This window comes from Siphateles boraxobius, unplaced genomic scaffold (assembly GCF_051911475.1).
Source record: "Siphateles boraxobius isolate OS27281-9 unplaced genomic scaffold, OSU_SipBor_1 16, whole genome shotgun sequence".
NCBI lineage: Eukaryota > Metazoa > Chordata > Actinopteri > Cypriniformes > Leuciscidae > Siphateles > Siphateles boraxobius.
This window is the reverse complement of record NW_027508766.1, coordinates 2,426,117-2,441,686: the sequence shown is the minus strand read 5'-3', so window position 1 is coordinate 2,441,686 and position 15,570 is coordinate 2,426,117. Positions and strand designations below refer to the sequence as shown.

At 38.9% G+C, this 15,570-nt stretch overlaps 2 protein-coding genes across 3 annotated transcripts in view; one reads left to right on the top strand and one right to left on the bottom strand.

Annotated features, from left to right (window-relative positions):
• ttc33 (tetratricopeptide repeat domain 33) overlaps positions 1-5,443 on the top strand; it is a 40,409-nt gene extending 34,966 nt beyond the window's left edge. The window contains exon 5 of one of the 2 annotated variants that reach the window (XM_077231115.1): positions 836-5,443. In XM_077231115.1, the coding sequence (XP_077087230.1) occupies positions 836-1,204 (369 nt within the window). In that variant the 3' untranslated portion in view covers positions 1,205-5,443. The remainder of the gene's footprint in view (positions 1-835) is intronic. The other variant, XM_077231116.1, reaches the window with a different exon arrangement.
• On the bottom strand, positions 5,233-9,525 carry ptger4b (prostaglandin E receptor 4 (subtype EP4) b). The gene is made up of 2 exons (XM_077231107.1): positions 8,224-9,525; positions 5,233-7,188 (listed from the first exon to the last, which is right to left on the bottom strand). The coding sequence occupies exons 1-2, from the start codon at positions 8,977-8,979 to the stop codon at positions 6,586-6,588; spliced, it is 1,359 nt and encodes a 452-aa protein (XP_077087222.1). The 5' UTR covers positions 8,980-9,525; the 3' UTR covers positions 5,233-6,585.
• Positions 9,526-15,570: the final 6,045 nt, after the last annotated feature.

Genomic DNA, 15,570 nt, shown 5'->3' with positions numbered 1-15,570 from the left:
ATTGTGGAATACATCTGACACACATCTCCCTGCATATCTGACGCATACAGTTGTTCAGTGTGTGTGATAAAGAATGGCATGATGTTGCATTCATAATTATGTGGTTTGCAGTTGCTGTTTTTTGTATGCTAGCATGGATGATGTGATCTGTTAAGGCTTATTATCAGCCCATAGTTTTATTGAGCTTAAACCACATGCCTGTTTCATTTATAACTGTTATTTTTTTTAAGTGGATTTTTGGGAAGAAATGGGAATGGCTTTTTGTGTAAGTGGAGTTGTTTTAGTACATGTTCAGTAATCCCAGAAGGCTCCAGAGGTTTTTTTGGATAGTTTGGGTCACAAAGCACAAAAACCTGATAAAGCAAAAAGTGATATAAATTATTTCATGTTTTTAATTCAGTTTAAAGTTGTTTTGAAATCTAAAGTTTATTACATTGAAAATTTTTAATTATAGCATTTTTGTATACTGTATCACCCATATCTATATCATTCACAGTAATGTTCAAAGGTTTAGGGTAATAATTTTTTAAAGAAATACATTTTTTTAATGCATTCTTGTTGAATAAAAATAAGTGCAAATATTTGCCTTGTTGGCTATTTACATTAACTCCTCCCACTGACATCTGGTAGGGCCACTAATTTCACAATATTACTGTTTTTACTGTATTTTCGATCAAATAAATGCATCTTTGGTGAGCAAAAGAGATTTATTTCAGAAACAAAGAAAAAACTGTACCGATCCCAAAATCTTGAACGGTACGGTATATCTAAATCTATGCATTTTGCATGTAGTTTCACCTTTGTGTATGTTTCATGTTCCCTGTGTGTGTTCCAGGCTGTACGGTCCTTCCAAGTGGCGTTGCACCTGCATCCGTCTGAGCGCCTCCTCTGGGAGGAAGACCTAGGCTGGGCCTTACAGCTCCGGGAAAAGCAACAAGCTCTCCGTGAAAGGGCGACACAGGAAGAAGACGCCCGGAGGCTCCTTGTGGAAGCTCCAGAGCTAAAGAGCGATTATGATTTTGAAAGCGATGAAGTGATTGAGGCTTGCACAGCCATGGCTGATAGACAGAAAAAATATGAGGACTTAAAGAAAATGGCGGTTGTTGTGGACACATGTGGGCTGACCAAAGAGGTGGTCGTCGAGGATGACAACAAACCCACTTCATCCTCACAGAGTGTTTTAGTCAAGGCAAGAGGACTCTGAGGGAAATGGAGGCTGTTTTTGTGTCTCCTCATCTGTGTATTTTGTTTAGATTATGTATGTACTGTTGATTTGATGATCCAGGGTTCTGATTGGCTTCCTCGTATTGTTCAACACAGTTGTTCAATTATCCCCAGTGAATTTGTAAAGTGAGCACCAGATTCCCAGAAGAATCTGAAATGCTTCTGGATCATTTTCACTCAAACAAGAGCATAAATTCCTTCCTTTTAATGAAGCATTCTGTTGTTATTTCATCGCTTTTAAGTTCTCAAAATAGCAGAGAAATCTATTTTTAATGTACGCACTTGATTAGGAATGTCATTCCCAGTCGCCTTTGTTTCAAGTCTCGTTTTATGTGAGATGAGAGCCCTCGCTGGGACCAGAGTGCTGTTATAGTAGCGTAAAACTCTGATGTGCCCGGACTGAGAGGGAAGAGCATGATACACACACACAAACACACTTGCTCCATTACCTATTTACAGACTATTGGTATTTAGTTAGTGCTACTTCGAAATGAAGTAGGAGTATTATAGTCACTGGTTAAACTCTGAGCTAAAGGTCATGCAGAAGAGAGAAGTTATGCAGGGAGTGATATGATTTATTGTCTGTTTGTCATCTTAGAGAGATAGTAGAAAACAGCCCATTAGTTAATGTGCTTTATTATAATAGTGTTTTTTTTTTTGTTTTTTTTTTGGGTGGTGAAATTACTCTTATAATCTCTATGTAACCCATTCCTGTCTAAGGCCTGGGTTATTCACACAGATCAGAGTGCATTTTGCATTCCAATGCGCTTCTTTTCCATTGTTCTTGTTCATGCAAGACAGACATGTTTGACTGTTCCGCTTCGACTTACACATGACATGGCATTTTAAAAATCCAGAAATGCAAAAGTTAAAAGAGGTTTAGCTTTTAAAAATGCACCTCTAGACCTCGCATAGTTTTTAAACTCCACATAAAGTCCATTTACACAGAACGCATTTTTGCATTACACTTTTCCATTGGTTTTCCGTGTAAACACGCCATGGACATGTTTAGCGATTCTGCTCGCATCTTTTCCAGCGTCTTGCACGTTCTGAAATTGTTTAAAATATAATTTTTTTTCATCGACTGCCCTCCTTCTCACATTTTCAAATTCCAAAAAATGTATTGCGTAAATGACCATTTTTTTGGTAAAACAATGTGCAACAGGTTTTGATCCAAAAGGGGTCATTCACACAGAAAGCCCCACCACCGAATGTCTCTCAGACACACCTATTTTCTGCCTGGCACACATTGTACTATTTCAGGCTGTCCCAGATGAAAGATGACCAATCGTGCCGATTTCTGTGGTCGTGGCTCTTTAAATCGTATTAGAGAAGTTCAAAGATGGCCGTTGTCACTGTCCTGCGACAGAAGATAGTCTGCGATAATGTTCAGGCAGTGTCAGAAATTTAGCATGATCATCTCAGTGTGTTTGCTGCTACGACCTACGTCTACTGACTAGCTAATAAAAATGCAACATGAAATGGCATATTTATCAACATGGTTACCTCAAGCTCCATTTGAAAGATTGTCATGCCAAATTAGCTTCTTTTCCTTAGCCATGACTAGTGTTGGGAAAAGTTACTTTTAAAAGTAATGCATTACAATATTCCGTTACTCCCTAAAAAAGGAGTAAGTTTGTCTGCTTTTATAACAACAAAAAAGTTCTATATCTGGCATATGTAAAGGCCCTTTCACTCCAAAAGTGAAATGAATAAGCCTCAGGCTGAAGGAAATGCAGATTCACGCCTGTACAGTCGAGGGCGCAGTTCAAACAAACAAGCCTTTCCACTCTGCTGCTATTCTGGAACAGAAGAATAGGACAAGTAAATGTATGCTCACATTTAGTCTAGAACTACAATAACCTCATGTTCACATAGCACACACAACACCTCTGCACTTACTCACGATTTCTCTCAACAGGACAGGAGAGCTGTTAGTCAATACAAGGGAAACTTACTTGCATTACTTATTTGAAAAATAACAGATATTTTGTTGTATATTTAAAAGTAATGCGTTACTTTACTAGTTACTTGATAAAAGTAATTATATAACTCAAGTTACTTGTAATGAGTTACCCCCAAAACTGACCATGACTGCGTCCGTATTCTCTTTCGCTTCCTCCACTTTTTCAGCGCACATAAAAACCAAAAATGCCAAAGTGTGATTCATCTTGCTATGTTTGTTTACCACTAGCACATGCTGATCACGTTTTATTATTTTATACCATCTTGCGTCATAGCCCACGATTTAATACGTCATCATCGTACAGTCTACACATGTAACCCAGTTTATTAGGTCCATCCATGTTGTACAGGTTGATTTGTAATGATCTTATAGGATTGCCGAAATCATCTGAAGCAGGCAATAAGTTGCGGCCTCTACGAATGAGCTGGTGCGTTGAATTAGGTGTGTTAGATGTAGAGACGTACAAAATGTGCAGTGTTGGGGCATCCCCAGGACAGGTTTGAGAAGCACTGGTCTAAGGGACAATGGAAAAGACAGTGGAATGTAAAAATGCTTCTTTCTTTTTTTTGCGGTTAAACACGAAGCACAGGTCAGTGAAACAAAGTAAAACTTTTTTAAAGTTTAACAACTTTTAACGTGAGTAGTGCATGTTTAAAACGCCGTGTCATTCACGAGATGCTGCAAAAGACGTGCAGTGGTCAAACTCGCACAGCCTTACAATTTTATGTAGATGATTGTCTGTTACTGGCACTAACCCCATCATTCATAGGCATTCATATCTGCATTGATACTGTCCAGCTGTGTGCGTGGGCAGCAAACCGAGGGATTTACGTCTCTAATGCTTTTTATTCGGCACCTGTGGGACCTGGCGGAAGCTTCCAGCATCCTTCTGTCTCCCGCTAATTCTCTACTAATTGATACTTGATTCAAATAAATGAGGACACTAACATATTCGGTAATGATGGTTTAGGGAGGTGCCTGGAACGGATGAGTCCTATGGACTGTGCTGCGGTAGGACTGCAGTGAAAGATTGCTTTTGTCAGTTCTTATTTACCTATACGTTTAGGTGCAGGGCAGGTGGCAGTTTGTACGTCATAGCAAGTGCACAAATGCGTGATTCATGCTGAGAGTACTTGCAGTGGAGAGTTGAACTGATTTCCCTTCATGATATAATAGAATTATGGGATGTCTACAGTCGATCCAGATCTGTCCCTCCGCATTGATCATCGTGTAAGGATCATGATGATATCCTAGTGATCACGGGACTGATTTTGTTTGACCCACAAATCAAAAGGAACGCCAGAGTTTATATATTTAAGGATGTAAATGCAAGAATAAATGCATACAATTTAAGAGGTATAACATGACTTACCCTGACCAGTCATTTATTAAAATGATTTTTTTTAAAGATAATGAGCTCTGGCCCTTTTTAACAAAGCAGACAAGGATTGCTGACACAGTGGAAACATTACATTTGAAAATTTGTTGGGTCATTATGGGTCATCTGTATTTTTCCACATAGGCTATAGACCTGCAGTACCCTGTGAATAGGATGAGTGTGCACATCTCTGACGAATACTGGTCTGGACTAAAGTCTAGTCTCATTAGTAATTATTTTCAATTTGCAAAGAGATCCATTGTTAATTGATTTTCTCTGGACATAATACATTGTTCATCCTTTAAATTCAATTTTTTGTTTGAATGCAAGATGCTTCTTTTTTTAAATCAAGGTTTCAAAAAGTTCTAGATATGTTTCTGATAACCATCCCCCTTGTGATAGTCTGATATATATAAATTTATTTGTAATACTTGAAGGACTGGGATCGTTCAATTATTTTAATGCTGCTCTGCTTTAATATTGAAGAGTGCAACAACAAATTTTGTTTTTGTTTTCAATTTTCTATTTGTCGATAGTTTATTTCAGCATAAAATAGCTGGCCATTGCACATTCTGAAGGGTCACATTGAGGGTAATAAGCAAGAAAAAGTTAGAAATTCATGTGTTTGAAAAATGTGAAAATGAAATGGTGAAAACATACAGAGTAATGTTGAATCATTTATATACATGCAGCAGAGGATGTAGTTTAAATCATGTCTCATACTGTTTTGATGCACGCAATTGTGAAATGAAACAAAAACCATATAACTGCTTCAACACGGGTAGAACTATGTCAAACCTGACCTTCTCACAGAGAAGAAATAACTACAGTCCACAGATTGTCCAAAACAACTAAAATAAATAAGAGTATTACAATAAGAAGCTGTTCACATTTTAACATCACAATATTTACAGATGAACTCAACAGTTCCTCCTTGACGGCCACTGACTGATCAAGACCTTAGTGATCGATTTTGACAGTTTGAATTTTTTTCAGTGGTTACAAGGATTTAAAAGTGCAAAACCTATGACAACAAAAGATATTCAACATCTTAATAGCTTTTACAATTTCACCTCCTAAACGTTCTTGACAATGATATGCTGTGTATCATGTGCTCTTACATTGTATAATGTGTTTTCGGTACCGATATATTTTGTGACAGTATTACTATCATTAAACATATGGCATTGCTTGGTTAATTCACAGAATATTGTACATATTATGGAAATTCCAAAAAATTGCACAGTTATGCCTAGCTACATCTTATATAAGTTTTGAAATAGTTAACAGGTTTTTTTTATGCATCAGTGGAAATACAGTGTTCTGGTCACCTTAACATAAGAAAAATGACATTGCAAACCACGAGTTCCAGCATGAGAAAAGCTAACAAGGCACTCTGGTTACTTGAACTTGTGACCTAATGAAGAATGTCTGAAAAAGGGAACTTGAAGCAGAGCAGCAGATATCTGATCGCTTGTACAACCCACAAGGTCATCCGTCCGATCTAATCAAGAGTCGGAAAAAATCCCCTCTCCCTGGGTCAAATCAGTCAATCGGGGCCAAATGCAATTTTATCTAGTCAAAAACTAATAGCTTTAATAAGAACTTACAATATAGACACATTTATTCAAGCTCTGTCATTCGCCACGTTGTCTAGATTATGCAGGATAACCTGTTGCTCAACAAAACAGTTCCCAGAAAACGAAGCCAGTTTGCCTCATCATCCTCCTCTGCTCTTTCACCCTTTCCAGAACCCCATCATGTAGCAACATTCTATTTCCTACTTCAGTAACCATTTCTCTTTTCACTTTTTTGTTTAGTCTGATTGGTGTATTTTCTCTCAACCATCCCATCATTTTACTCTCATGAGTTTTTAGGATTTTTTTCTTTCGATTCGGTCTGAGTGGTTCTGATTCTGTTGGCAACGCTCAAATCAGGCTCCTGAAATGTATTTCCCCCTCCTGACATGTTGCTCTGCTGAACTGAGTGAGTTTTCCAGGGTCACTTTCAGCATGTTTCATATGCTTCTCTCTTCTAAGCTCAAAGTCTCGCCTGTGAAGGTGACTTGCAGCGGCTGGTGCTTGGAACAAAGCTGCGCTCCATTTGGGGTGGAGTGCGTGCACGAATGTGTTTTCACAAAGCCTGTGCTCGTTTCTGTTCTATTTTCTCCGCTGCTGAGGTCTACCACCAGAGAGTCACCTGAGAGAAGGGTTTGCTCGGTTGAAGTTGAACACGTCCTGCTCTGCACTGAGTCACCACAGCAGCCCAACCCCTGTGCCGCGTCCAGGGGATACAAATATGTCTGTGACGTGCTGATCACCTCCGGCTGCTCGGGCAGAACCAGCGACGGCAAATCACGAGAGACAAACGATGAGCTGTGGACACCATTACTGCAGTGGAACTCTGTAGGGCTCCTTCCATGACTCGGTCCACCGATACGGCAAAAGAGGCACTTGACCTTTTCTAGAATCTTCTGCACAACCGTCTTTCTCAGCAGGATGTAGATCCAGGGGTCTAGAATGGGGTTGACAGAGGCAATTCGGATGGCCTTAAGGTCTGTGTTCAGCATTTCTGCTGTCTCTCCTGGGGTGGGATACATCTGGTTCACAAACACCTGCACCTAGACAGGAAATGAGACATTATCCGTTTACTTCTTTATCTATAGTCACTCTACATTGATTTCCGACACCAAACACAATCATGATACGAGCACTGATATCAGATTTGTGGTTGTGTCTTTCCACTATGAGTCAACACATAATAAAGTCATGGGTACAGATCATAGAGGTACAAATCCTATGCAGTGAACGTCACTAGATAACAATCAATAGATGGCTTGTACACTAAGTTGTTTAGAGTGTGTGTGACAAATTTATGGGCTTTTCAATCTAAGTCACTCTAAAAAATGCAGGGTCGTTTCAAGCCATGGTTGGGTCAAATATGGACAAACCCACCATTGGTTTACATAAGAAATTTTAGTGTGAAATACACTAAAAGATATGAACATAAAAAACATGCATTATGGGATAGCATTTGTCTGACTTTATTTTATAAATCCTAACTGTATATGTCATTAATTTATATAATGTTAATATATGTTATATAATGTTGAGAAATTAAAACTTGTCTATTTCTGTACAATGCACTGACAATAATGCAGGTGGTACAATGCAAGGCCAATAATACGACAACAAAATAAAAAATAAAAGATTTTAAAATAAAATTTAAGAAATGATGGATGGTTTACACAGGAAATTAGTATCCCATTTATAAGTTGGGATAAGATTCATATTCATATTATTTTTTTCATATTTTTAATTTATAAAAAAAAACATCTATTTATTTTATATAATGCCTTGCTAAATGTAATATACTTTTTTTTCAGTATATTATAATTAATACTTTTCACTTGTAATTTTACACTGCAGTTTTAATGTAGGCCTATAGTATTTGTAAAATAGGTGAATTCATGGACTTTTAATGGGGAAACCAGTTTAAAATCAGTTAAGACCAGAAACTCATCTTAGCCTAGTTTAAGTTTTTGTTGTTTTCAGTCGGGGTCGGGTATCCCACGTTGACACATATTGTGCAACACGCTCTTTTTATCAAAGTAGCCTACAATGTCATTTCCCAAAAGCCATCAAATCCCACTTACCACTAAAGGAATGGAACAGATGAGCACGACAACGGACGTTGCTATGAGAACAATGACCATCTGGATCTCCGCACCAGCCAGACGCGCGAAACTCCGCCTGCGCCTCATCTCTGCGACGCGCGCCTGGTCTGTCCCCAGCGAGGTCCTGCGCACGAAGCGCTTGTGCATCATGATGAGAGCCGAGCACACCAACACGTTACAAATGACGGTGGCAAGGATGAGGACGGAGCTGAAGCCGGCGTACATGTAGGAGAAAGTGGCGTTCGAGCTGTCGTTTTTATGCCAGTCGATGAAGCACCAGGTTCCTGGCTTCTGGAGCGCCACGGATCCTAGTCCCATGCTGGGAAGAGCACAGAAGAGCGCATTGGACACATAGATTCCCGCAAGCGTCAAGCCTGCCACCCGCTGATCCACGTAGTGGTTATAGAAATAGGCATGATTGATGGCGAGGTACCTCTCGACGGACATGGCACAGATAATACTGAGCCCTGCCAAAGAGAAGAAGAGTAAAATGAACCCGGAATACTGACACAGCGGATCCCCACCGGGCCACGCGCCCTTCACATAGGTGGCAATGGTGACTGGGCTCACGAGCAGCGTGCCCAAGAGGTCAGTTACGGCAAGTCCACACACCAAGGTGTAAAAAGTGGTCTCCTTTTGCTCTTTCCGTGACTTTTGAAGCACTACGATAGCAATAATGTTCCCGACCACGCCAAATATAAACATAATGACCGGGATGGTAGGGTCCATGTTCATCTTCACCGAGTTGTTTCTCACTTGCAGGTCGATGTTCAAATCAGATCGGTCACTTTACACGCGCTCAAGACGCATGGCGTGATATGCTGACTTCCCCAATCTATGTCAAAGATCCCACGATCATCATTTCCACATGTATGTTTCATGCGCTGTTACGCGTCTCCAAAATATCCAAAGCGCGTCTCGGATCAGGATAGCCTACATTTTGACTCGCCTGAGTCCGGTACACATGCGATCTTCCACAAATACTGTCCTATGTTTTTGCTCGTGATAGGTGTGTAGTCCACAGTTGCCCTGAGTCTCAACTAAACTGACTCACAAGTTCTTCCCCGAGAGCTTTCTGCCAACTCCGCCCCCGAGCTTTAGAGCAGTCTTGCACCCTCCTGTCACTGCAAGTTGATGTCTCCGCATAAAATACCTACTAGGCTAATATTTATCTACAGAATATCATTGCCCTTTCTTCGTTTCTTTGTTTCTTTCTTCTGAAAGTCAGACCTACATGCAAATCTATATGTGGATGTAAGCTGTTCTGTTTTTCTGATAAAGGATCTGTTTGCTCCTTAAGCCGCCTTTAAGAGAATTACAAAGGCAGCACATCCTGACAGCGAAAAAATATATATATTATGACGAGTTAAATTATAATACTATAGTGTTAAAATGGATAGCACATTTTGTTAAAACACATTATCATTCACTTCAAAACCCAGTCTCTAAATGGACCAGCATTTTCCTCCAAAAGCCGCTCCAAATCTCTTTAAATTATCAAGATTTACCTGCTGCCTTCAATGTTGAGCCCTGGCCCTGAGTTTAAGTAGCGCAGTACTGTATAATTTATGCATAATATACATAAAAGGTGGGAGTTGACAAAATATATGCCATCCATTTTATGTTACTTTACTAAAACTTTAATTACTGACAATGAGATTTATACACTTGTTGTGTAAAAAAGTAAAATTAACAAATCAAGTGTGATTAGACGTGTTTTTCTTCTTTCTTTTTTACATGCTCTTTATCACCTTAATTTTCTCATCTTCTGACAATTTTTTTTTTTTTAGCCATTGCATATGAACTGGGCAGTTCTGCAATGTTTTCTGACAATGACTCACATAATGCACAGCTTTTAAAATGTCATTCAACCAGATATTTCTGGATTTGTTTGCTTCCGTCATCTTGTGGTATGCCTTGTGCTTATTGACGTCTGATGTCTGCTTAAGCTACAACAGACGAAATGTTATTGAAAGCCGTGCATGCACCAGCAACAACATCAATGTATGAGAACCGAGAACATTGTGGTTTTCTGAGGTTTGCACTTTTGGTGCCTTTTCGCTTTTTGGTGTCATTGCTAGCTGACCTGTACAAAGGAAGTGTCCGCACACCATTAGGTGTTGCAAAGTTCACAGCAATACCCTAAACCAGTTAACTTGTAAAAATACACAATAAATTAGTGATCACCAATCACTACCTTTGATCAAGAAACCCACATCTGTATGGTTTATATCTCACATTCAGTCTGAATTCAGAGCAAGAGTTCATCACTGGGTAGGTTGTGTTCAAAGAGCAATTCTTTTTAGTTCGGGTACTAGTGATACACAATGCAAGTACATTTTTTTTAAAACTGCACTTGCAATATGAACGTCACATTGCATTGAGATATGAAGTCAAAACTCGAATAAAATAAAGTTGCAATTACGAGAAATAGTTGAAATTGTGACAAAGTTAAAATTGCAATTATGAGATATTAAGTCGCAATTGAGACATAAAGTCACATTTATGAGAAAAAAGGTCGCAATTACAAGAAATAGTCACAATTGTGAGATAAAATCTAATTTATAGTAAGAGTAATGTTGCAACTTGCAAGTGACACATATAGTCACGTTTGTGAGATTTAAAGGTGCAATTATGAGAAATAAGGTCCCAGTTACCTTTTTTAACTCTTACGTGGAAACAGGTTTGTCAACTGTGTAAATGGGGATGACTTCAAATAATCCATGAGCATCACTCTTATAGATTTTCTGTGCAGGTATTGAATCCAACTCTCACAGCACGAAGCAGTATTTTCAGAATGTTTATTTTGTATTTACTTATTGTCTGAGACGATCGCTGACCCTTCATCCCACATCATGTATTTAACCTTCTCAGCATAACTTCCTGCTCAGTCCACTAGTACGATAGATGTTTAATCTGCAGTTAATGAAACATAAAGCCTCTTGGACTACAGCTTTTGTTGATTGAGCTGTCTGTGTTTGAAAGGGTAGTGCAGCTGACTAAGTGGCTGTATTACATTTTCAATGCTTCTGTGACCAAAGTCAATAAGCAGTAATTAAAAGTCATTCAAATGAAAGATGAGAGAATGATGGGTATTTACTTTAATGTAGAACGTTATTATGCTTTCCTAGAGAATGTGCAGACATGAGTCAGTGTAAAAAAAATATATTTATCTGTTTGATGACCTCTAAAAGCAAATTTTGAATATTTTCTTTATGGTGATGGGTCGTTTTTCCCCGTACATATGATGTAGTTTGTCTAAAAGGGTCTTAAACCACTATTCCATCAGCACTCAATTAATATTTCCATAAAAGCTTTTAGAGTTTATCTTTGCCCACGGTCCCTGGCTTATGTCTGTCTCCCTTAAAAATCTTGTAACTCATCAACGTTAAAGGTAGGGTTGGCACTTTCGGAGAGGCTAGCAATAGCAAGCTAGCAAAATGTCAAAAAGACAGCCTAGCATATTTTCATTTTCCATTTTCCATATCCACGAGTAAAGCTGGAAGTGTTTCTGATCAGAAGAGATCCCGAAGATGGAACTGCTAATAATACTGTAATCACGATGGCAGGAGACACAAGCAACTGGAGTTAGATCAGTCAGAATCAGAAATCGATGTATAGGAAAAGGCAATGATGTCGTACATAAGAGAATATCACTGATAAACTGAATGATGTGTGGCAGTAGCGGAGATAGCGTGGGTGCTTGGGTGCGGCCGCCCCAGGGCCCCGTGCCAATTAGGGGCCCCTCAAACGCCGCCGATCTTGCGTCACTGGACAGGAACGGGGCCCAGGCAAAGTACACCTGGTAGGTCTACTCAACCAGAATAATACTTTTACCACCGCCGTTCCCGCGGCGGTAAATTGCGGGTGTGTATTTGTATTGTTGTTACCGCTAAGAGGCGCTACAATCACAGACTTTGAAAAGTATCAGTTTATTCTCTCTATTGTGTAATCTGCCGCCGTGCCACGGCTCATTCAGAGCGATTGAAAGCTGGTAGCAGATGAATTCAAGTGAAACATTGAAGTTAAACAAATTCCTAATCATAATACTGACATTACTGAAATTAAATAGAATAAATTGAATAAATAATGAAAACATTTCTAAAACATTGCAATATAAACAGGTTTCATCAACAGGGTTCATCATTAGGCTACATCAATGAGGCTTTGCAAGAGCATAAAAGACGTTATCATAACTCACTTGGCCTGTTCAGCACCATCGCTGTCAATCAGATGTCGCCGTCTGTGGTGCTGAAACATTTTTACTTGACTGGCAAACTGTTTTCTTTGTTCGTCAATACAAACTTGTCAAACAATGTGTTTTATTTAACATATAAGCTTACTTGGCTCAACAAGTGACACATTATTACATATGGATTCATCAGATAGTTTTTTTAAACGGTTTTACTTTTAAAATGACTTGGTAGTAGAGGGCCCCATGATGAAGCTCCTCCCCCACTGTACTGAGAGTCTAGCTCCGCCCCTGATGTGTGGTCTCAACGTAGCTACTTGACAGAACGATACACTATAGGCTATAGTAAGTGCTGTGCAGAAACTTGTGAATGATGCTCTTACAGTTGTGCCACCACTGTTTAGTAACGTCATTGTATGTTCCTGGAAATCTTCAATTCTATGTTCAGCGTCGGTCACAGTGCCTTTTAATGCGGGTTTTGATCCGGCAATTATTTATTTACAAATTAAGCACTGGCGCAGAGGTTTGGGAAAACATATGTTGACAAGCAGGTAGGACTTCAAGTCATGGCAGTTAATTACCTTTAACAGTAATTAAAGGAATTCTTTCATTTGCACTCAGTAATTCAAAAGTCCTAAATGAGGAAGGGTTATGTAAGCATCATTCAGGTGTTTCTCAATCCTCTAAGAAAGACACCTAGCACTGCACATTTTGGATGCCTCCCTTATAGTAGAGCTCCAAAAATTGTATGTGTCAGAGACATTTAAAAAGAGACAGACCTACTTGGAAAATGTAGAAATATAATGTAGTCGCTGTAAGAATGACCTTTGACAGAGCATCTCTTTCTGCTAGCATTAGTTGTTTTATAATGTTTACAGATGGTCCAAATATACTCGCACTGTGGCACACCACATCTCTTCAAATATATTGCACAATTGTCTTAATGGGAATTATAACCATTTCCAGAATAAAAGAAAGGGTGTGGAAAAAACAATGTTGTCAGGGAACTGAAGAGGAAGGAAGAACTGGGGAAACAAGTGAGTGTTGTGTGTCTGTTTGTGCTCTGTCTGTCTGGTGGATTTCAGTATGTTTGTGAATTTTGGAACAGTTTTGTTTAGTGGACTTTTAGAACACTATCTTTATGCTGCTTGACTAAAGTACACATGCTTATGGCTGTGATGGAATTTCTGATTAATACATTAATTCCCTCTAAATACAAATATTTGAAAATAGTGGAAATCATCTGACGTAACTATGATGCAACTAAAACACCCAGGAATGGCCTAAGATGCAAAGATAAAATACATGAGCATTATGAGCTACATCTCTGGAACAATTTAGATCACGTCCTGTTTTGCTGTCAACTTGTGCGAGACCTGATGTGACCACTTCCTCGACAAGTCACAGTCATGTTAGTGTATTGGAAGAGCTGTCTTTATAAACACCCCTTCATAGACGTAATACAGTGAAAGGGTAAAAAAGGAACTGAAAATATTTTTGAAAATATATATACTGAAAAATGTTAACTGACACACACACACCACAAAATATTTTTTATACTGCACAAACTCTATAGTCTATCCCCTCACCCTAAACCTACCCATAACAGAACATTTTCAGTCACAGTCTCCTCGTAAACCATGTTTACATTGTAATACACGTCATTATATGCACACACAGACAAAGAGTTCTTTATCACATCTTTTGAAATCTATAATGCATGCACAAGAATGACAGACTCTGAGGAGTGGAATTGGTTGCATTTGAGCATCTGAACGATGATTTATATGTCCCTCTGGACGCCCCCAACCCCCACACAACCCCTCTTCTTTTTTCAGAAGAAAAGCCACAACCTGCATTTACTGGCATCCAGTCCTTTAAGTGACATATGATCTTTCTCATGATGTGTCACACATTACAGTGTGTGTTGTGTTGTGTTGGTTTTTAATGTATTTTAAGGGGTCATATCATTAATTGCTTATCATTTTTCGAACTTATAATATTAGAAATGTATGGACTTTTATGGACGTGTAGATTTAAAAAAAAGTATAGGAGATATATGGATTAAATAAATAAAGACAAGGCTGTTTCTCAACTCTTGACATCAGCCAATGTTATGATATTTATTAAGCGTAACCACCCTTCAAAAACAGTCAGACACATTTTGAAAAGAAGCCAAGACTAATGGCTTGTTCACCCTGAGTTAAGTTTTTACTAAATAACTGCTCAGATAAGACTCAGATTACTGGCATTGTCGTCCTGGTTTGGAAAACGTTATGTTTTCTGTGTCATGGGAAGTAAAGCCAGCGTGTGCTTAAAATCCAAGTCTGGTGTTTAAAATAGAGGAAATGAAGAGAGTTATGATATGACACTAAAAACACTAAAATGAGAATGCGCATATAAATGATCTGATGCAGCTTGCATGAGCTTTGAGATACTTAATCTAATGAACTGGTTGTATTTTTATTATGAAACACGAAAAGCCAAGAATATACAGCGTAAATAATTGTGCAGAACAATAAGGCACATAACAATTACGACATTTTGCCTCTTGTATTAATTAGTATGAGCTGTGAGCAGACTGTGTGCCTTCATTGCAGGTGCATCCCTGCACATGAGTTTGTGTTTTTATAAAGTCATTGTTTTTATTGTGACAGCATTAGTTGTGTTGTTCCCTTTGGCAGGTTGAGTTTGTTTCTGTGGTAAGACCTGTCAGAAGGCCTCTTTGTTCTTTCTCTGTGAAAAGGGAGGGGGGGGGGGGGGGTGTTTACTGGGCAAGCCTCAATCTGCCATCAGTCTCTCATCATTCCATCGTCCACATGAAAGCACACACACACACACACACACACACACACACATAATACCCTGACTGTCTCTACCAGAGAGAAAGAGAGAGAGAGAGAGAGAGAGAGAGAGAGAGAGAGAGAGAGAGAGAGAGAGAGAGAGAGAGAGAGAGAGAGAGCGCTGGGTAGGGAGACTTAGCCAGCTAAAGTGGTGTAGATACCAACTTTTTATTCATCTATTCTAACCTTAATCCTGAATTTTTCATCATGGTTTCTACAAAAATATAAAGCAGCACAACTGTTTTTAACATTATAAATCAGAAATGTTTCTTGAGCACCAAATCAGCATAT